Source organism: Erpetoichthys calabaricus, chromosome 4 (genome assembly GCF_900747795.2).
Source record: "Erpetoichthys calabaricus chromosome 4, fErpCal1.3, whole genome shotgun sequence".
Taxonomy (NCBI): domain Eukaryota; kingdom Metazoa; phylum Chordata; class Cladistia; order Polypteriformes; family Polypteridae; genus Erpetoichthys; species Erpetoichthys calabaricus.
The window spans coordinates 19,634,855-19,658,024 of record NC_041397.2 but is presented as its reverse complement, the minus strand read 5'-3'; the positions used below and the strand labels follow the sequence as shown (position 1 = coordinate 19,658,024).

At 41.2% G+C, this 23,170-nt stretch overlaps 1 protein-coding gene across 4 annotated transcripts in view; it reads left to right on the top strand.

The window, feature by feature from the left end:
- robo1 (roundabout, axon guidance receptor, homolog 1 (Drosophila)) overlaps positions 1 to 23,170 on the top strand; it is a 1,485,956-nt gene that overhangs the window by 1,316,721 nt on the left and 146,065 nt on the right. For all 4 annotated transcript variants that reach the window (XM_051926301.1, XM_051926302.1, XM_051926300.1 and 1 more), the window contains one exon: positions 22,896 to 23,020. In XM_051926301.1, coding sequence (XP_051782261.1) covers positions 22,896 to 23,020 — 125 coding nt within the window. The remainder of the gene's footprint in view (positions 1 to 22,895; positions 23,021 to 23,170) is intronic.

Sequence of the window (23,170 nt, the reverse complement as noted above, 5' to 3'; positions counted from 1 at the left end):
AAAATATTAAAGAGTAATAAAAATGTAGGTAAAAACAGACAATAACTTTGAATAATGTTAACGTTTACCCCAAGGGTGGAATTGAAGAGTCGCATAGTTTGGAGGAGGAACGGTCTCCTCAGTCTGTCAGAGGAGCAGGACAGTACTCCATCACTGTTTAGTGGATGCAGTGGATTCTCCATAATTGCTAGGAGCCTGCTGAGCGCCCATCACTCTGCCACAGATGTCAAACTGTCCAGCTCCATGCCTACAATAGAGCCTGCCTTCCTCACCTGTTTGTCCAGGCGTCACTTTCACCAAACAATAAATCTTTTAATTCTCACGAATAAGCCTCTTCATTGGGAAGAAACACTACTTTTTAACATGAATTATACGATCTACAAGTCTCCGACTTAAAGTTTAAATCCGAACAATATATTTGATCTCTTTTTGCTGTTCCGTTATTTCACCGAGTAATAATTTCCATTTGTTTGTGCTAATGTGATGTTTACTATCCTTTTATTGAGACTTTCAAATTTTCGTACTTCCATTATCTCTAGCCTGCTCTGCATGTGTATCTCGCCAACATTTTTGAATTCTTTACAACGTTTTACTTTGTCATCTACTTTTTGTTTTATTTCCGGCCCCAGGCATGGTTAAATCTCTTGGCACAAAGACTCATGTCACGGAACGTAAGAGTGTTTCTCTGAGAAAATTAAATCTCATCTCCTTCCAACCTTCCAAGATTTTTTTTTATAATAGAGAGATTATATTAATTATAAATAAATTCTTTATTTCTAAAAATTTTAATTTGCCTTATCCTTCCAAACCCAGGGTTTTTACAGTTTTCCTCAATTCACTATTTGTGCTGTTTTGTTTCTGGAATATTTATAATTATTTCTGAAATGTTTAATCCTGAGCCCCATTTTGGGCCTATGCAGGCCTAGACATTACACTGGAGTTTGTGGTCAGGCTGCCTTGGGTGAAGCCTGTGCCACAAGAATGGACAGGAGACATAAAAAGGTTTGGAGCAGCCACCCGTATATTATGCTCTGGCTGTAAAAAGACTGGATTTTGTGGAGTTGTGTCTGGTTCAAAGTCAAAAACAAAACTGATGCCATTTAGCAAAGATAGCAGCTTTAAAGGTTGTCGTACATGGCCGGGACGCCTGGAAGGACGGAGTTGTGGCATATTTGTCCTCCGGGCCACGAAGAGGCAGCCGCCCTGGAGTAGAAGAGGCCCACGGAAGGGGAGCAGGGAGGCTCAAGACCATTGGGGCCTCTGGTCATCGCCAGGGGGCGCCCCGAGCCTCATGGAGCCCGGGACTTATTTACTTCCGCCACACCCATGGAGGACGATCCTTTCAGGGTCACCCAGAGTGCTTCCGGGTGCTTTCCTGATGCTTCCGCCACACCAGGACGTGACGTCAAGTAGAGCACCTGGAGCTCATCCGGGTGAGGATAAAGGGGGCCACCTCCCTCCTGTCAGAGAGCTGGAGTCGGGAGCAGGAGCAGGACGAAGCTCCTGGAGAGAGAGTGTAGGTGGCCCAGGGACAAGGAGAGAGAAAGCCCAGGAGAAGGGAGACTGGGGCTAAAAGCATTGTGGGACTTGTGTGGGACTGACTTGTGTGTGTTAAGAAGAGAAAATAAAAGGTATTTGGATGAATATGTGGTCTCCAACTGGTGGTGTCCAGGCAAATATCACAAGGTCTAAGCAGGAAGTAACGTCTTCACAGGAGCCGGAACTGGAAGTGATGTTGTCTGGGCAGGAGGTGACATCATCACGGGCACTGTAACCCTGTGGAATTTCCTGTGAATGGTCTGCAGAGGATTGAGAGAAAAAGTCAGTGCACCTTGCCACCCCCCTGGTCAGATCAGTGGCGTAGCTGGGGCAAGAGGGGACATGTGTCCCCGGGCGCAGCATTCAGTGGGTACCAAATTTCCCTTCCCCATTGCATTTTGGCAAACAGGACAGGCGTGAAATCTTCAGTTGTCCCTGGGAGCTGAAAACCCTAGCTACGCCTCTGGGTCAGACATAGAATTGTCACTATTCGAGCCCTTTAGCTGCCTCCCATGAGCACATGTGTGACACCTGTTTTTCAGTTCCAGACCAGGGGCTTACTGGTCAGCAAGTCGCTCCAGTCACCCAAAGACGCTCAGCCAGAGCAACCGTCTCCAGCCCATGTTGAGCGTTGGCCATACACTCCTCTTTGGAGCTCTCTTCCCGGCTGCCTGCCTCCACTCAAATTGCACTGATCTCTCGCTCACTGTTTTATTCCTTTACTTTTACTTTCTTTTTGCCTTTAAACCTTCAATATTTCCTTTCTTCTTGCTCCTCCTGCTGTCATACTTTGGCTTCCCTTTAAGCTACTGTGGGATGCCAGTGCAGCAATCATGATTCCAGCGCTAACAAGAGACCAGGTCAGTCCCGCACGTGAATGCGAGATCACCCATTTCCACATTCGCCTCTGGAGCTGCTCTGCCACAATCCCTACGCCCCATCCGAAATCTTGAGACGGCTGATTATTTATTCAATTAAAATACACATGCCACAGACACACTTTATATTAAGGGCACCCAAGAAATGACCTTGAGTGAAGGGTGGAAGAGTGTTTTTACAGTTTTTATTTATTTATTTTTTTGGTTTGGCTCACAACTTTTTAATGGTCCTTGACGGGGTGTACAGGAAACCAGGCTTCAGAGGGAGGTAATTATCCAATCCTCCAACGCTTAGACCACCATCCGGCTGTCTCTGCCCTTCATGCTAAATAATCACGATGCTCGGCATATGTATTTCAAGTTGCATGAGAAACTCAAACCCTCAGTTGAGTTACACGGTGCAACATTTTAAAACATCTGATGCATAGTTCTTTATTTATGTGAATCAAACCATATCATTTAATTACTATAACAGAAATGTATCCTGCTGCCTGTTATAAGGCATTTATTTACATAAGTGGACTTCTTGAGCTGACTGCAAATGTCGACACTTTTCATCCACCATTGAGTGCATTTTATTTTAGCTTTGATCTTTTTATGCCCATTGGGATGTCAACAATCACACGTCTATTTTTCGCAACCCAAAATGGTTCTTATATTACTATAATTCACCAGCCTAAATCCTGGAACAAATGTTGCCTGTCTGATGGCGTAACAAAGCTATAATGAAAAAGCCCCCTGCGCCTATTTGTTTTACGATAGAAACAAATGTTTTATATAAGCATACTCAGAATTGGCCACTCACATTCACCTGTTTGTCATTAATTATATACATTACACAAATGCTCTCAACAATCTGGAGAGAGAGCAAAGAGAAGGGTTGAGTTAACGTGTGGAATGTTAAAAAAAAAAATAGTTTCCAGTTTAGGGATTATTAATTTATGAAATATGTTTGTGATCAGAAGTAACAAAACAAGAAGTTGATCTTTCTCTTTGTTTTATCTTACGGTTCAGAAGTGTAAATTGTGCTAGGGTACTCTTGTTTGTCTCAAGCTGCCTGGCACTAAATGCCCATCTTGAGAGTACAGAGCTGGCTAAAATGTCAGCAAGGTCTGACAGCAGCTGCTTCTAGGCCACTGGGGAAAGCAGTATGAGTACAATTAATTAAAGCCATAGATATATCGGGTCACAGGGGATCCTTGATATGGTGTAGGGTGTCGGGAGAATGGCCTAAATCTAATGTGGGCCGAATTCCTGCCTGCATATTCCCAGGTGGTCAGCAGGAAGGTCCTAAGACATGGTAGAGCCCTGTGCTTTATTTTACTCCAACTGCAAATATCTTTCACTCTGTGACTTTACAAGGACATCTCCATGAAGGGACGGTAAAGCACGGGTGTCGAACTCCGGTCCTCGAGGGCTGCAGTGGCTGCATGTTTTCATTCTAACCATCTTCTTCATTAGTGAGCCGTTTTTACTGCTAATTAACTTCTTTTGCTATAGTTTTAATTAACTTGACTCAGGCCCCTTAATTGTTTCTTTTTCCTTAATTAGTAGCCAAACAATACTGAGACATCAAACAAGCCACCATATGACAGAAAAAACAGAAAAATCAACAGATTTGGAAATGTCTGCCGTGGCAGAATGAGAGCAGCAACAAGCCATTGAATTAAATAACGGGCTTAATTAACAGCAAGAATCGGCTTCTCATTAAGAGACTGGTTGGAGTGAAATTGGTTGGAGTTTGAAATCCCAGTTTAGCTGGTCATCTGTTGACTCGTTTCACGTCTCATTTCTGTTTGGCTGCCATTTAGTGAAGAAACAAATCAATTCAGAGCACTGAATCCTTAAAAACAGGGCTATTGAAATGAAGGGAAAAGGAGTTAATTAGCAGTGAAAACTGGTCACTGATTAGGAAAAGGGTTAGAATGAAAACCTGTAGCCACTGCGGCCCACCAGGCCCGGAGTTCGACACCCTTGCGGTAAAGGCCTCTGGTGAATGTCATCCCACATGTAGAGTCCAGAAGTCTCTACGCTATGGTTTTCGAATAAGCAATGGGAGGTCTGAAAATTGAAAATTGCTGCTTCTGAGAAGGATTCAGGGGTCATAGTGGACTTGTCACACTCAACCTCCCGGCAGTATTGAGAATCCATTAAGAAGGCTAACAGAATGTCAGTTTATAAGGCATGATCTGTAGAGTCCAAGTCCAAAGAGGTTATCTAATCTCAGATCTGTTGAATTGTCACAGAGGAGAGCATACAGGTTTGGGTAGAATTGGGACAGATGAAATTTAATGTCAGTAAATGTAAAGCGCTACACAGGTCAGGTCAGGTTGGGGAGCATGCACTGGTGCAGCGCGTTGCCACACCCATCACACAACAAAACAGCTCGAGATCCTGGTTAGCAACCTCCTAGGCAGATACGCGGCCCAGTCCCACCTTCCGGAAATGACCCAAGTACTATTAGTTAAAGCCATAGATATATTGGTTCACAGGGGATCCGTGACATGGTGTAGGGTGTCGGGAGAATGGCTGAAATCTAATGTGAGACGAATTCCTGACAGCTTATTCCCAGGTGCTCAGAAAGAAGGTCCTATTGTGTGTTGCCTATTATTTTTGGTTCTATTTTTACATAATAATTTTTATTACCATGTATATCACTCTGGGCTTGTTAAAAAAGCTTGTTAAAAAAAGCAAACCACATATGAATAAATTGAATTGAATAAATATACATACACCATTATGTTTACAAGTGTACATTGTGAAGGACAGCCGGGTCCCATGCCCGGCAGGGACGCCCCTGCTGCATCTGTTCCGGGGGAGCCACCATGGGCAGCTCAGTACCTCCCCCGGGACGCTTGGTGGCAGCCTCCCTGGTGGACGATGATTCCCCAACCTGGCGCAGGGCTCCATGGGAGTCCTCCACAGCCTGGTTGGGGGCTTGGATGGCCGCCAGGGGGAGCTGCATGGACTTTCCAGCCCAGCTGGTCGACTCGTCAGCCCCACCCGGAAGGTCAATTAGGACCAGGTAATCAAGCACCTGGAACGCTTCCGGGTGGGGTATAAAAAAGGCCAGCCACCACCACTCGAGAGAGCCAGAGTCGGGAGGAGGAGGACTAAGCCTGAGGAGGAGTGGTGGTGCTGAGGTGGATAGAGAGAGTAGTTGTGAGTGTATTTGGGACTGTGTTGGGCCTGTGGGACACAGGCTGAAGAAATAATAAAGTGTGTTTTAGTTAAGTATGTGCCTCTGTCTCAGTCTGTGCCGGGTCGGGCGCTATATAGCGCCTTTTACAATAGCCATTCACTTATAGTTTACACATACATCCGCTTTGATTAAAGAAATGTGTCTGTGCATCCATCTGGTTGCATTGTCTTTGTCATTCCAAAAGATGGTGATGCACAAACATTTGTAGTAATAAAATGCATTGCATTTGTCATTCCAACAGATGGCACATTACAAACATTAACGCTGCTTTTACGAATCCCACAAACTTTAACATTATACAATGTTACTGTCTGTTATACCTGCATTTTTATCACTCTTTAATTTAATATTGTTTTTTATCAGTATGCTGCTGCTGGAGTATGTGAATTTTCCCTTGTGATTAATAAAGTATCTATCTCAATCCATCTAATAAAACGTATTGCATTTGTCATTCCAACAGATGGCACATTACAATCATTAACACTCCTTTTACAAATCCCATACCAAATATCATATAATCATATAACAGAGACATATACATTGCATTTATCATTCCAACAGATGGCACATCACAAACATTAACACTGCTTTTATGAATCCCATAAATCAGTGTTTCTCAAACTGTGGGGCGGGCCCCCCTAGGGGGGTGCGAAGTAACAAAAAGGGGGGCGCGAAGATGTGAAAAAATGTAAACAAGAATCGAAAATATGAAAAATACACCTATTGAAACCAAAACAAATTAACTTAAACTACATTCTGATACTAGAAAAATAAATATAGAGTTAGATAAATGTCGATAAAAGTTAAGTAGGTATAATAAAATATGCATCTATGATATATCATTAATTTAAAAAGAACAAATTGGTATTAGTGGGCTCCTTTCAAAAAAACATTAGGGGGGCACGATTAAAACTGTTAAGAAAACGCATGTTGCAAATACTTAAAGGTTGAGAAACGCTGCCATAAATAATGGTAAGGGCATTGTATGGTGTACTGCAAATATTAACAATGAGATTTCAAACCGTCTTAGACGGGTAGCACAGCTTGTATTTATATATTTATGTATTCCATTTGTTTTTGTGTTTATGTAATTATATATGTTTAAATGGGTGGCCCCCGACTTCTTTGGGTACTCACACATTCCAATAACATCCACGTTTGATCAACTGGTAGTCCTAAACTGTCAGAGTCTGGTTGGGTTCTCATGTGTCTGTCCTGTCATGGAGGAGTGTTTTGTCCAGGGTTGTTTCCCACCTTGCACATCATGCTGCCAGGATAGACTGTGGCCCAGTAAAGAAAAAAGAAATGAAAATCTAAACACAGTACATCATGTTAAAACATAAACAGAAGCATCATATTTATATATACTATTGCAATATGAAAAATACTAATGTAGTATATATGTACTATTTGCCTTAAAACATCACATGAATTAAATATATTTTAAATAATATTTTTAGCAACTATTCTGAAGTCTATGTAGGATGGAAAGAGCTTTCTTTAAACAATGTCCACCTTTAATGTGTGTTTCTTTTTCATTATACCAAACATTAATCAACAACGCATGGGAATTTGTTTTCACAACAAGCAAATGTCTGAATTAAACTATTCTAAAATAAATTTGCAATTTTCCTGCAATAACTATAAAAAGAGACAATAAATCCAGTGAGCCGTATATTACCCAGTCGTAAATATTCCAAGATAGATTTATTGCCCAGTAGTTAGTTTGGATTCTTTATTGTAACTTGGCTTAATTGGTTTAACCGCCAGAGGGCCTTGGGGAGTTTACATGTTATATGGAGGTTAAAGGATGTAAGTTGAACGCATGCAGACAGAGTTGTGTAGTTTAAGGAAAAATGTGCAAACGCATCGCCATTCAGTACTTCATGCCATACGAATAATCCCAAGTGTAACGATACCGCAGCATTTCAGTTTCGACAGCAGTTATAACTGAAGTTGGGATTCAGAGTTGCTGCTTTTTACTTTGCTTTTGTCTGAAATTTTTCCACAGCTTCACACATAAGAATGAAGATCACACATGGTCTATGAAGAAGGGTGTCTTTGGACTCTTGTTAAAGTATAGTTACGACGATTATTTTATGAAATCATTTTGTCCTCCAGTTAGGTTGACTTTTTGTTCCTATTGTGAGATTTTCACGTTGTTGGGAAACATACCTTCTATTTTTTGGGTTTATTGTCATGTCTTATAGTACAATGAGGCTCATCCTTGCATGTCCTCCCACAAACTAGTGACAGGAGCCCAACAGTAACAGTTGACAATTAGTACAAAACAATCCAGTTGAATAAATCATCTCTATATATGTGAAATCCGACATCTGTCTGTCTGTCTGCCTGAATGTCTGTCCACTTTTTACGAGAGAACTACTTAATGGATTTAGATCGGCTTTATTTCTATAATTTGCTTAAACATTCTGGTTGATTTTTGTTCGCTTGCGGCACCGTTTTATTCACACAAATCTGAGACAGAGGCTGCAGTCCATGGGGAGGGGGAGGCAGGACTTCAGGAGCAGAGAGCCGGTCAGGGCCCTCCTCACTCACGCGCCAGCCTCCATACAAGTCGCTCTACCTCTCGCCACATGTTGGAGCGTACCTCACCTCCGCTTAGCTAGTGCTACCTGTTTGTTCAGCAGACATTATCATTTAGAGATTGTTAAAGAGTAATGTTTGACGTTTTTGAGAGAGAGATCACAGCTACGTGTGTTTTAGTTGGTAGCTGCTCATTGGCAGAGATATGATGGCCATGTGCTTTTCTCCCCACGCGGGGAACGCTCACCCATCAGAGCTGAACACGATCAGATACAGTGCCAGCGTTTGATGTTGGAGTGTACCTACCTTCCACTTGACCAGAGATGCCTTGCCACCTTTTCACATTTTTAACAAAGAGATCACAGCTACATTCTCGCCCCCGATAGAAAAACCAAAAATATTGTATATCAAGAGGCCCTCGGATATGAAAGCTATCAATATAAATTCTTCTCAATGCAAATTATTACATTTTTTTTTTTTTTTTTGATTTTTAAAGTTTGTCCTGTTTCACTACTATGCGGGTGGAGCCGCAAGGGACAGCTAGTATTATGAATATATACAGTATAACCTTTGGATACCATGTTGTTGGGTGTTTTCCAAAATGGACAAAGGAGAAAAATAGCAGAGCAGGATGGCACTCTTTGACTTTCTAAGCACCATGTGTTATTTATATACAGTATCCTGAACAGTTGTTATGTGTAAATAGATAGATAGATAGATAGATAGATAGATAGATAGATAGATAGATAGATAGATAGATAGATAGATAGATAGATAGATAGATAGATAGATAGATAGATTCTTTATTAATCCCAAGGGGAAATTCACAATATTCACCTAAATGTATGTTTAGGTGTTTTAGTGTGGCCTTTTGTTGTCTTTGTATTATTGTTTTTCATATTTTTATGTTTCTCTCAGTTTTGATTTATTTAGTTTTTATTTGTTTAGCTAAGTTCTCTATTCCTTGTGGGTGGAGCCCCAGGAGGTGGGTCCATCCTGACATCACCACACCTGAGCCCGCCCCCTGGCTATTTACGTCAAAGGCAGAGGAGCGCTCAGACAGGGTGCATTTGAAGTGGTGAAGAAATTCTTGCAAGTGTTATGTTTTTCTATGTCGGATGTTTTTGCTTGCCTGATTAATTTTCCTTTGCATTTAAGGATTTTGATTCTGGATTGTGATTGGGACTTGTTCGTTTAAGGCTCATGCTTTTGCTTCCTTTTTGCTCTTTGAACGTTTATCTATTTTTGAATAAATATTTTTGATTATTTTGAGGATTGTCTTTCCTTTGTTAGACATCAAAGATACTTTAGAATTGTTATAAGCATTTTGAACTTTAAAGCCATTTTACCCATTTCTGGTCCAGGGTCGGCCACTGCCTCGGGCAGTATTTGAAGAGCTGATTGCATTGGAGTGTGGTTTGTCTGGACAGACCAATGGAGATCCTGGCCTGCTCTGCTGCTTATTTTAAGGCCTCATATCTTCTTCACTATAGTCCTGACTCTAAATCATGGCAACTGTAGGGGATCGAGTACTAGTGAAATTCTGAGCCAACATCTCCACCTTCTATAGTGCCCTGCCTCCCTGGACTCAGGAGATGCCATACCAGCATGTAGTGGAACAAGTGAGAATGGACTCCTCTAGGCACTCGTCAAAGTCGGTCAGCAAAGATGGAGATGTCCGGGCTTTCTGCAGATGTTTAAGAGAGTAAAGGTGTTTGTCAGTCATCTTGATGATAGCTCAGATGTTCTATGCTCATATCAGGTTATCAATGATCACAACTCAAAGGACATTAAAGCTGCACATCCTCCATGCCAGTTAAATAAACTTTAAGGAGGCTTTTCCAAACTAAAATTACATGATTTCCTTAAACCACAGCAGTGCTCAATATATCATGCTGTAATGGAGATGTTCATTTAAAAAAGGAGAATTGTTTTGACGGGGAAAAAAATATGTTCTGCAACTGGAATGCGTGTTTTTATTCAATGATTGTTCCAATATGTCTCTCTGATCTTTTATATTATTTTCTGCATGTTCATGTTGCATGCCTTTTGTTTTGTTGTTTTTTTTTTTTTTTTGGTTTGCATTATTTCATCTACGTTCTTTTTCTGTTTTTGTTTTTAGTCGTATCTGGTAAGTTGAATTTTCATTCGTCACCTATTCATCACATTGACAGCGGAAAGAAGTTGTCAGATCCCCATCCTTCCATCATCTTTCTTCTCCTCCCACCAGTCAGCTTTCAGGTTTCAATTTTCACGAAAGGAAAGAAAATGCGGCTCATAATATGTGGGTATCTGGGAAAAGGTAAAAGAAAAAATATGTGTAGAGCATCAGCTTTCTTTCTTTCTTTCTTTCTTTCTTTCTTTCTTTCTTTCTTTCTTTCTTTCTTTCTTTCTTTCTTTCTTTCTTATATGGTGTCTGTCATACTGAGCAATATAGTGTCTTCTTTCTTTCTTTCTTTCTTTCTTTCTTTCTTTCTTTCTTTCTTTCTTTCTTATATGGTGTCTGTCTTACTGAGCAATATAGTGTTTTCTTTCTTTCTTTCTTTCTTTCTTTCTTTCTTTCTTTCTTTCTTATATGGTGTCTGTCAAACTGTGCAATATAGTGTCTTCTTTCTTTCTTTCTTTCTTTCTTTCTTTCTTATATGGTGTCTGTCATACTGAGCAATATAGTGTTTTCTTTCTTTCTTTCTTTCTTTCTTTCTTTCTTTCTTTCTTTCTTTCTTTCTTATATGGTGTCTGTCATACTGAGCAATATAGTGTCTTCTTTCTTTCTTTCTTTCTTTCTTTCTTTCTTTCTTATATGGTGACTTTCATAGTGAAAAAAAATATAAAGCACATCTTTCTTTATTTCTTTATTAAAATCCACAATTTTCTCTAGTCTTGAACAGAATTCCCAAGTACTAATAAGTAACATTTTGCTCTTTCTCTCTCTTTTAAATAGTGTTTGATTGCCATTTTGACGAGGATTATTAATTTGTTTTGAACCATCGATAAAGCACAAACATGAACTCAGTGTTAATTTTATATATCATTTACTGTTTAGCAAAAGATGTTATACAAGATGGCTTAAAAAACTTGACAGTTTGAATGTCTTCAGTTTCAAAAAGGTTGACCTAAAGCCTCATTCTGCAAAATTTTACTGTAATTTAAAAAATGTTAATATTTAATGAGCCATTTTTTTTTCTTTGAATTTGCTACTGTTTCAACTTGACAAGCTTTGAGTAAAGAATACTTAAAACTTTCTTTAGTAGTTTTCTTCCTGACAAGCTTCGGCCACTACTTTACATCCTTACACTTTATTCAGCCATGATGTAGAGCAGTGGTCTCAAACTCCAGTCCTGGAGGGCTGCAGTGGCTACAGGTTTTCATCCTAACCCTTTTCTTCACAAGTGACCTGTTTTTGCTGCTAACTTCTTTTTAATTAATTTTAATTGACCTGCTCTTGAAGACTCAGACCCCATAATTGTTTCCTTTTCTTTAATCAGCAGCCAAACAATAGTGAGATACCAAATGAGCCAAAACATGACCAGCAAACTGTGTCCATCACACAATATCTGAAAATAAAGAAAGATGAAGGTCTCAGGAATGTTGATCTGCTCAGGTCCTCAAAACATTTGAACAGTGCTATTAGAAAAGAGAAAATCGATAATTTAAGAAATGTCTGCTATTGTACGATGAAAGCAGCAATAAGCCATGGATTTAAAGAACGGGTTTAATTAACAACAAGACTCAGCACCTAAGTAAACACCTGGCTGGAGTGAAATTGGTTGGAGTTTGAGGCCCTGACTTAGTTGGTCTTCTGTTGGCTCCCTCACGTCACATTTCATTTCTGTTTGGGTGCCATTTAAGGGAAGCAATTCAGAGGAATGATGAAGAAATTCAAGGTAACAAATCTTAAAAAACAAGTCAATTAAAATGAAAGGAAAAGGAGTTAATTAGCAGAAAAAAATTGGACACCAATTAAGAAAAGGGTTGGAATGAAAACCTGCAGCCACGGCGGCCCTCCAGGACTCAAGTTTGAGACCACTGATGTGGAAGAAGCAGATATCTTTGTTTTACTAGTAACATGATTTTAGTAATCTGACCTTAATGCCAGTTTCCTCTCTTTGTTTTAAGCCGTCTCAGTCTTTTTGCAGCACCCTAGGTGTTCAAGGACTGTAGGGTAAATAAATGGATGTTAGTCATTATATATGATTTATAATGGAAGTCCTATAGTTTCAGCTTTGGTCTAGGCCATTATCAGTCATCCCGAGCTATTATTCATTTTTATTCAAAGTTTCATCAGATGCTCATTAAAAAAAAAGCTCTGTGATGTATTGCTCAGTAGTCGACGTCCGTATTATTTTATTTTTAAGCTCCTTGCCTTCACTTCCACGTATTATATGCTAGTGCTTGCTGCAGTGAAATAATTGCCTAAATGGGTTTTGTCATTTCTGAAGGACATTTGGAGAACACCGTGGACATTTTAAGGTCCGATCATATGTTTGTGTTTTAATAATTCATAACAATTTTACAGCCTTACCTTTTTGAGATGAATTTCCTGATTTATGCCAAGGCTAATTCTGCAGCCCGTCTAAACTAAATGAGTTTTGGTCAAGTCTTGCTTGATGTTTCAGAACTTCTGTTAGACTTTTTTAAAAAATGTGAGTTAAGTATAGTGTTGGCCGCAAAGTCATACAGCGTCATTCAGGTGCATTTATGTGCATCATAAATGTCATTTTTTTGTAGGCCAAATGAGCACTTACAGCGGCCTCCACAATTTTTGGGACAAAGAGGCACGTGTGTGTGAGTGTGTTTCCCTTACAATGGGCTGGTGTCCTCTCCTGCCTTGCTCTCTATTCTTGCTGGAATAGGCTCCAGCCTCCTGCTTAGTCCTGAATAAACATGCAAACTCCACGCAGGGAGGACCTGGGAAGCGAACCCGGGTCTCCAAACTGCAAGGCAGCAGCGCTACTCTTTTATTATTATCATAATGCTATCTCGATTATCATCTGCATGGCTAGATCCTGCCTTGTGCATTGGCTGCAGCTCCTCATGTCCCAGTATTGAACACATTAGTTTTTAAAAATAGACAAATGATTAAATTTCTCATAAATAAACAGTTTGGTATAAAATAATTATTAATTTATTATTATCATAATGCTACCTCGATCACCATCTCATTGGCTGGATCCTGCCTTGTGCTACATGCTGCTGTATTGGCTCCTCGTTTCCCTGTATTGCACACATCAGTTTTAGAAAGAAGACAGGCAACTGTACTTTCTCCGGTCCTGTTTAGCCTATATACATCGGACTTCCAATATAACTCGGAGTCCTGCCACGTGCAAAAGTTTGCTGACGACACTGCTATCGTGGGCTGCATCAGGAGTGGGCAGGAGGAGGAGTATAGAAACCTCATCAAGGACTTTGTTAAATGGTGCGACTTAAACCACCTACAACTGAACACCAGCAAAACCAAGGAACTGGTGGTGGATTTTAGGAGACCCAGGCCCCTCATGGACCCCGTGATCATCAGAGGTGACTGTGTGCAGAGGGTGCAGACCTATAAATACCTAGGAGTGCAGCTGGACGATAAATTAGACTGGACTGCCAATACTGATTCTCTGTGCAAGAAAGGACAGAGCCGCCTGTACTTCCTTAGAAGACTGGCATCCTTCAACATCTGCAGTAAGATGCTGCAGATGTTCTATCAGACAGTTGTGGCGAGTGCCCTCTTCTACGCAGTGGTGTGCTGGGGAGGCAGCATTAAGAAGAAGGATGCCTCACGCCTGTACAAACTGGTGAGGAAGGCAGGCTCTATTGTTGGCATAGAGCTGGATGGTTTGACATCCGTAGCAGAGCAACGGGCACTCAGCAGGCACCTATCAATTATGGAGAATCCACTACATCCATTAAACAGTGTCATCTCCAGACAGAGGAGCAGTTTCAGTGACAGACTGCTGTCACTGTCCTGCTCCACTGACAGACTGAGAAGATCATTCCTCCCCCAAACTATGCGACTCTTCAATTCCACCAGAGGGGGTAAACGTTGAACATTTATTCAAGTTATTGTCTGTTTTTTACCTGCATTTTTTATTACTCTTTAATTTAATATTTTTTGCTGGTGGAGTATGTGAATTTCCCCCTGGGATTAATAAAGTATCTATCTATCTATCTATCTATCTATCTATCTATCTATCTATCTATCTATCTATCTATCTATCTATCTATCTATCTATCTATTATACTTATTCATTTGTTATTAGCTTCACGTTATCTTGACCAGCATCCCCATGGCTAGATCCTTCTTTGTGCTCTGTGTTGCTGGGATTAGCTCCAGCCATCTCACTTTGCATGTTGGTATGGTCAATGGATGATAGCAGTGGGCAGTTAACCAGCTGATCCAGTATAACTGATGTACTGTAACTCTTCTTTTGGCATGGATTTTGAGAAAGTCGTTTTATCAGTGTGCTAAAAATTGTGAAGATTTTTCAAACAGATTTAAAGATAACAAAGAAAGCATGCAATGTGATTTTGTTTTAGTGTTGTGAAAATAATCTGCCTTGACACACAGCAAAAGTTTTGGGGCCACCACCCGTATACATAATCCTTGGCTGCAAAAGCGTAAATACATGTAAAGTTGCGAACAGGTTTCAAAACACAACTGATTACAGAGGGAGGTTGTCAAGGTTATAAGGCAGGTTGGTGGAAGTGACGTCATCAGGGCTGGAACCGAAGTGATGTCTTCGGGACCAGAAATGGAAGGGACGTCTTCGGCAGAATTTCCTGTATTTGATCTGCAGGAATATCAGAGGAAAGATTAGTGCACCCCAACCTCCCCTGGCCTGGCATGGAATTACCTTTGATTGGTCCCTCTAGCTGTCTCCCATGTGCACGTGTGTGACAGTGTATTAAACGGATCGTGGGTTGTAAAGCCCTGGGGTGCGTACGGCAGCCCTAACCCTGACACAGACAGACAGGACACAGGTTTTAGTCCACACAGCACATGCTTTATTTACAAGTGCACTTTACAGCACCAAGGTAAAACATCAACACAGTCCTTTTGCTACTGTCTCCAGTCCTCCAGACAGGCTTTGTCCTCTTCCTCCCGACACTCTTTTTATAGAGCACCCAGTAGGATAACTGGTTCCCAACGAGCTTCTTCCGGCAGCACTTCTGGGTGTGGCGGAAATTATACTAAATAGGCCCCTGCAAACGTCCATGCACACCCTGGCAGTGGCCAAGGGGGCTGCGCTCCATACAGTACTCTGTAAGTACTCTCTCCCCCAGGCCTTCCAGGGCCTCAACCGTCCGCCACAGGGTATTGAGCCTTTAAGTGGTCTTAAAGGTAATGCCATTAAGTAGAGACTTCTTTGTGAACTGTGTGAAATAAGTGAGTCTAACCCTTTAAGAGAATTACCCAGAGTGCTGTGCGGTTCACCTGCTTGGTGAGTCAATGCAATGAAGACATGGAGGAGAGGAAGAAGCCGTGTCTTATGCTGTGTCTGATTGGCAGCAGCGGCGTGATTGAGCAGGCAAGAGGGTCAAATATATTTGAATAACAGAGCGTGGGTAAAAGGTGTATCACATTGCATAAGAAATTTGACAAATTAGAGAAGATCATTCAGTCCATCAAGCACGTTTGTTTAGTTGATACCTAAGCTGCCCCAATATAGTATCTCCTCAGGATCCTTCTTAAAGGTTCTCAAGCTTTCTGTTTCAACTGCGTGTCTTGTTGAATTGTTTCGGATTCCATCTCTTTGCACAAGACGTGCCTCTTTATTAATGACTAGCCGTCCCCCGCGGCTTTGCCCATGTAGTAGTGAAAAGGGGCAGTGAGGAGTGCCCTACCCGACTCCCCACTCCTGATGTCACGCTTCCCCATCCCCTCGGCCCGCAGCCACTGTCTCAGATTAGTGCGAATATATCACTCCTGCAAGAGAACTATGATTCTTAGCGCAATGAGAGAAGTTGCAAACTGAACCAGAATGTTCAAGCAAATTATAGAAAAAAACACAATCTAAATCTGTTAAATACAGCTGTACCTCGGTATACGTCCGCTTTGGAATAAGTCCAACTTGGTATACGTCCTGTTTAGACGCAAAATATTTTGCTTGGTATACAACCTTTGTTTGGAATACGACTCGCGTGCTAGAACACCGCGCACTACCCTTGTTTACCTCTCTCGAGACAAAGCCACGACTGCCCATGAGTGTCAGTACGCCAGTTGCTAGCATTCAGTGAACAACCCGCGCTATAACTCTCTGTGAATTTTCACGTGATTTTGTGTTTTTTCGCGTAAATTTGAATTGATTGTTGAAAAATATGAAGGTGGTAAGCGTATCCGGGACTTGGCTGCTGCATACCGTACGCCGAGAATGACGGTATCTACGATTATGAAAAACAAAGACGTTATTAAAAAGTAAAGTGAGGTTAAATTTTCATTTATTTCATCTAATTGCTTTTGTATTTTTGTATTTTAGTATTATGCAATGTTTAAATTATTTTATACAACCGAATAAATGTATAATATACCAATAACAATAGGATTTTTTTTCATGGGAACGGATTAATCATTTTCCCTTTATTTCTTAAGGGAAAAATTCATTGTATACATCCTGTTTGGTATTAGTCCAAGGATCTGGAAAGGACTGAGGATGTATACCGAGGTACCACTGTAGTTCTCTCGTTTGCTAGCTAAACGGATGTAAGATATGCCCTGAGGCTGACGCGTGAGTGAGGCGGGCCCTGCCCCCCTCCCCTCGGCCTGCTGCGTCTCTCTCAGATTTGCGCAAATAAATCGGTACTGAAAGTCGCAAAATCAATTGAAATGTTCAAGCAAATTATAGACAAAAACACTATCTAAATCTGTTAAGTAGTTCTCTCGGTCGCTAGCTAAGTGGAGGTAACGTACACGTCCCGAAGCTACCGTTTGAGTGAGGAGGGCTCTGCCCCCCTCCCCTTGACATGCTGCGTGTCTCTCAAATTCGCGTAAATAAATCGGTACCGCAAGCCAACTATGATACTTAGCACAATGAGAAAGGTCGCAAAATCAACCGGAATGTTGAAGCAAATATAGAAATATCATACAAACAGACAGATGTTGGATTTGAGAGAGAGATTATATTAATCTGTAGTATATTTGTTATTTGTTAAAAAAATAACTTTCAATCTGAAAAATATATACAAATGCATTATAACATCCATCCATCCATCCATTTTCCAACCCGCTGAATCCGAATACAGGGTCACGGTGGTCTGCTGGAGCCAATCCCAGCCAACACAGGGCACAAGGCAGGAACCAATCCCGGGCAGGGTGCCAACCCACCGCAGTGCATTATAACAGTATCTAGCAAATTAGAATTGTCAGTTATACCATGATATGGAATGTAAACAAATTGCCCACTCACTCCTAAAGTGTGTCTTGTGATGGACTCATTGGTTCCTGCCTTTCACCCAAAGCTGGAAGCACAGGCTCCATCTAACCGTGACCATGAACTGAATAGATGGTACATCCCCTGTGATCTGCTGGCATCCCACCCAAAGTTACACCCAATGCTTCCATCATTGGCTCCATGGTCACAGAAGCTGAACTGGAATGAATGGTTTTTGATAATAGATGGATGAATTATGTAAACATAAGTGCCCTGTGATGCACTGCCACCCTGTCCAGTAGTGGTCTCATGCTGTTATGATATATTGCAGCTCCCTGCAAGCCACAACTTCATTAATGACTTTTCATAATGGATAAACGGTGTGCATAAGTGTATCCTGTGATGGAATGGCGTCCAATAGAGAGTTGGCTTCTAACTTACTGTATCCCAGGTGGTGCTGGGAAAATTTCATTACATTAAATTGGACAAACTGAATCAGAAATAGGTTGCAAATTTTATACCGCCCCTGATTTAATATTAAAATAAGAAAAAGAGTCCTCATCAGAGCACTTCTAGAATCCGCCTGGAAATCCATCATTGAGAATCAAAATACACTTTTCAACATGAGCATTTGTGTCGATGTTCAGCGCTCCATTAATGGCCCCAAATTAGAATCTACACAAGTGACATTGTATTTTGACATCATATTTACTAGCAGATGAAGTTAGCCATTAAATCTGCATAAATCAATTTTTTTTTTTTGGCCTGAGCCAGCAGCACTTCGAATGTCAGCATGGACAGATGGTTCAAATTTCCCCTTCATTTCCATATAAATTTTGTTTGTCCATGCCCTTGCCTATGCAAATGTGGAAAGTAGCGGTCACACTGTTATTTAAATTCAGTGCCCCCCCTAACCCTCCCCCAATCCCTGCACCTCCCTAATTGGGTTGAGTTTGCTTAAGTGGTTATCATTTACAGAGTTGCAAATGATGCCAGATTGGGAATAAAATGTTAAGGAGGCCGCAAGGGTGTGCCTTATTTTAAAAGTATCAATGTGTGAATGAGACTTCTTGGAGTGGAATAACCTTAAGTCATCTGTTCTGTGGACACATTGTTAGTTCTAATGAGAGGCCCAAAGAAGAAGAGTCTCCAGAAATGAGGTCACACTCCTCCACTACTTAGATGTTTATATAATATTTTTAACTGACCCATTTAATAAACAGAGATGTTGTGTTCCCACCGTCACCCCAACCCATTCTTATTTACTGTTTTACCTTCAAAAAAAAATAATACAGGATTATAAAAGCCTGCACTTCCAAATGTGAAGACATTGTCTGCACTTATTAGAGACTTTATAATGTGAGTGTCAGGGTGGATGGACTGGGATTAAGGATAATATTATGGGACGCCATAATGGAAGGATCACAGGAGTGGAGACATAGCCCATTCAGGTGGAACCTCAATTCCTATCAGAGTCGAGATGAATGAAGAATGGACTAGGGGAGGCTGGATATTATGAACAATTCACCCCCAACCCCCGTGCGAGAGGTGGCAGTTTCCCTGCTTGGACACCCGCAGGGGACATTCATAGGGTCCTTTGGTGCCACCAAGGGGCATTATGAGAAGGTTCATGCAGCTTCCATGAGGCCCGTGGTGCGATACCATTTCACTGAAAGAACTCTAAGGTCCCACATAAAAGGACCTGCTCTGCCTCATACAAGCGAGCCAGAGTCGGGAGGGAGTGGACAACATAAATAATTCATATACAACAAGTGAAAGTTAACAGCGGTTGTAAAATCACTATTCCATTAACACTGAACAGAAATCGAGATTCTCTTTCTTTCTCATCCCTGAACATCTGCCACTCTCCATCTCCCCAGCTCATCCTGCTTAAGTCTTGCAGCCTGCGGAGACACCAGCAACAGCGGTCACATCCTCCGGTTCTCAGTGCACCTCTGTCTGCATCTGCCACGTCGCTCTGAGCCAGACCCTACATCCTCCTCATGCCATTCTACTGGATCCCTAAGAGGGCTTCTCTTTCATTCCCCACTCCTTTTTGTGCTCCATTTTTGGGTGGAGTGTTCCTTTCTGTTTTCAGATCTGCTGCTTGTTTATTTGTTTATTGTGCTATTCTCTTGTGGTTGAGTGAGGGAACTTCAAGTCAGAGACTGGTAAATGCTGTCTGCCAACCTGGTCATTTAATTCCATTTAATTCCAAGCTAAATTTTTCGTTTTAAATTGACAATAATTAGGGCCTCTATGCACGCAAACAGAAAAAGGCTTTCTAAGCTAGATTGCCATCAGGCTAAGTGTGTGGAAGGAACTCCGTGTTGTGTTGGGTTTGGTGCAAGACTGAGCATCTCCTCCAGACAGGAGTGGGATTTATAGCTCAGGGACTGGAGGGGGTGGAGTCAGGTGACTTCACTGTGCTGTGGAGGGAGCAAGCGAGGAGAATGTTAATGCCAGTGCCCCCTCTCGACCCTTACTTCTGATGAGCCCTGAGAGTGGTCCACAGATGCGCATGCAATACACTCTGCAGTGTGTAAGAGTCCAAAAAAGGCATTCTGTTATTGAGACGCCAGGACCACCATGCCTGGCACCAACAATCAAAGTTTGGTCAGAGGACAATTAAACCTCTTGAGCAATCTGAATGCTAATTAGATTAAGTTGCAGCCTCCTGATTGGATATTTGGAGGAGTGGCGTGCTTGTATTAAAGAGCAGCAGTACATTGAGCATAAAAATTAAAGTATGCTCAAGTAAATTGAGCATATTTATGTATTTTAAAATTACAGCCCCCAACAAGTTCCACAACTGTCTCAGGGTCAAATAGTAAGTCAAAGGTGGAAATTTAAATGTTAAAAACTGAACTGAACCATAATATTAATTTATAGTGAAAACCATTTAGAACATTAGAATAATCTAGATGAGAACAGGCCATTCAGCCCAACAAAGCTCGCCAGTCCTATCCACTTATTTCTTCCAAAAAAATCAAGTCGAGTTTTGAAAGTCCCCAACGTCTTACTGTCTACCACACTACTTGGTAGCTTATTCCAAGTGTCGATCGTTGTGTAAAGAAAAACATCCTAATGTCTGTGTAAAATTTACCCTTAAAACTTCTAGTTTCCAACTGTTGTCCTCGTGTTCTTGATGAACTCATTTTAAAATCACAGTCTCGATCCACAGGACTAATTCCCTTCATAATTTTCAACACTTCAATTACGTCACCTCTTAATCTCCTTTTTGCTTAAGAAATTGTCTACAAAAATAACCAATTAATAAATATATATTGTGATGGACAGCAGTCATGTTGGGATGTGTTTTAGTCCCTTTCCTGGTCAGGGGGCAGTAGGATGAATAAACGGGGAGATAACTTGGCAGGGCTACATGCTTCCCTGACATGCTAGCTGGCTGCCTCCCTGGGTGATGCTACCTGTTACCAGCAAGGCATGCTGGGAACTGGATTCACAATAGGGCAGTCGTCGGATTCCATGGGTGCCACCAGGAGGTTCTGCAGAGATATGTGATCTCTACCATCTGGAACTTACAGGGGCTATGCCCTAGCAATAGAAGTACCCCTGGGTTTACGTTAAAAGGAGCCCCTCGGCCTAATCCAGATGACAAAGCTCATCTGGGAGGAGTGGAGGAATAAAAGTAGGGATTGGAAATGTGATGGTGTTTATTAAGAAGTCTTTGTGAAGGTAATCATCTTTATCTATAATACACTACCGTGGCTGTCCGTTTGTCTGTCCAGGATTTTAAATCACCTTTTTAGCTCGCAAACCATTTGACCTATTGACCTGAAATTTGGTACACATATACTGCATGACCTCTACTGTCCGCTTTTGGGGTGGTGATTGACCTCCAAGGTTATTCCTCTTTTTATTTTTATTTTATTTAATTTTAGAATCAACTCTCTGCAGCAGGGCGGCGCATGCGTACGAGAGCCGTTCTCTTCCCTACCGCCTTCACTGTCACTTCCTCTACCTCTTTATATCTTAAATCATTCTTGAGGCAGATTTGCACTTAAGTGAAAAATTGAAGAAAATGTTCTAAGTAATTTCACATAAACACTGACTTAATCAATTTTAATGTGAAAAGATGCCTGACGAAAGAAAAGTGGAATTGGGCCGCTAGGGTGGAGAAAAGAAGAGCTGCTGCGGAAGCAGCAAGCGCATCAAATTCTGAGCAAACGAATGGTAAACGTACAGAGAAAGAGGATGAAGACTATAAGTCAAGTGTATTCACTGCACGTTATTGTGCAGTGCGCCATTACCAGTTATTAATAAACCTTGTATTTGCACCAGGGACTTGTGTCTGGGGTTTGGGGTGCTGCAATGCCCCCTACTCGTCACAATGTGTGTAAAGATAATGAAGTGTTAAATGACAAAAGTTCAGTTTTTCTCATAAACAGACTTAAATGAGTGACTAGTCATTTGTCTAAGCACAAGCTATTTAGGATTAATGCTTGGTAGCCTTTCTGGAAAATAACGTTTTTATTTATTATGTGTCTCGTCTGACTGCTGGTATTTTAAGGATACTATTAAAAAAATCAGACCCAGTGATAGTTCAGGCCAAAAGCTCTTTAAAATGACTGTGTTTAGTATGTTAAGACTTAGTGCTGCACTTCTAACAAGATCCTTTTCTGCTTGACTTGCTATATATTGTTGCTCTCTTGTTTTTTTTTAAATGTGTAAACTGTAGGGGTTATATTCAAATGATTTGCTAGCTTATAAACTGCGCTTTATAATTGAACAGAATATGGCAGTTGGCAAAGTGGCATATGGATAGTTTGCATGAAAGCCATAAATATGCTAATATACTGGCAATTAATATGCATGTGCAGTGTGCAAAATGACGTCCACCATGTTGAAGAGAGTAACCGGCCACCTTAGAGCTGTCACTTTAGTGCTACGGCGGGATGGTGACGAGGCCGTTAGCACCTACAGGTTTACAGTTGCAAGGATGAGAAGCTCTGTGGAGCACACTTGATTTGATGTTAATTTAGAACATGCAGGATTTGGCGACATGTGCTCTGTCCAGAAATGTGTTTCTCTTCCGTTCTTCATTCCCATGATTTTTATGAATGCAATACATTAGGGAGCATTTTAGCATTAAAAAAAAAGACTCACGTGTCATTTTTGCCATTTTTTTATATGTTTTTGTTGCATCCACATCCATTTGTGCCTGCTACTGCCAGCACATACTGTAAAGCTTCTTTTTCACAGTAGTACTTTTAGACATCAGCTGCTCTCCCAAGCGTCAAAACGTAACAAAGCACCAAAGCTAATGATAGTCCCTACTAAGTCATACAGAAACGTTTTTGACAAGCTCGTGTGCCCAAGCTGACTTTTTCTTTTCCTCTGTTCTTTCTAAAGCTCCCCCTCAATTTGTGGTTCGACCTCGAAATCAGGTTGTCGCCGTGGGGAGGACGGTAACGTTTCAGTGCGAAGCGACAGGAAATCCACAGCCTGCCATTTTTTGGCAAAGAGAGGGCAGTCAGGTAAGACGAAAGGTTGCACTTTTTGAAATGTTGAAAAAAAGAAAAGAATTAAACAACTGTGTGATTATGTGCTTGCTTACTGTAAATGCTGATAAAAAGATGGACGTTTGTTCACTCTGAATGTTCTCTAAATGTGCATTCTTTTTAAGA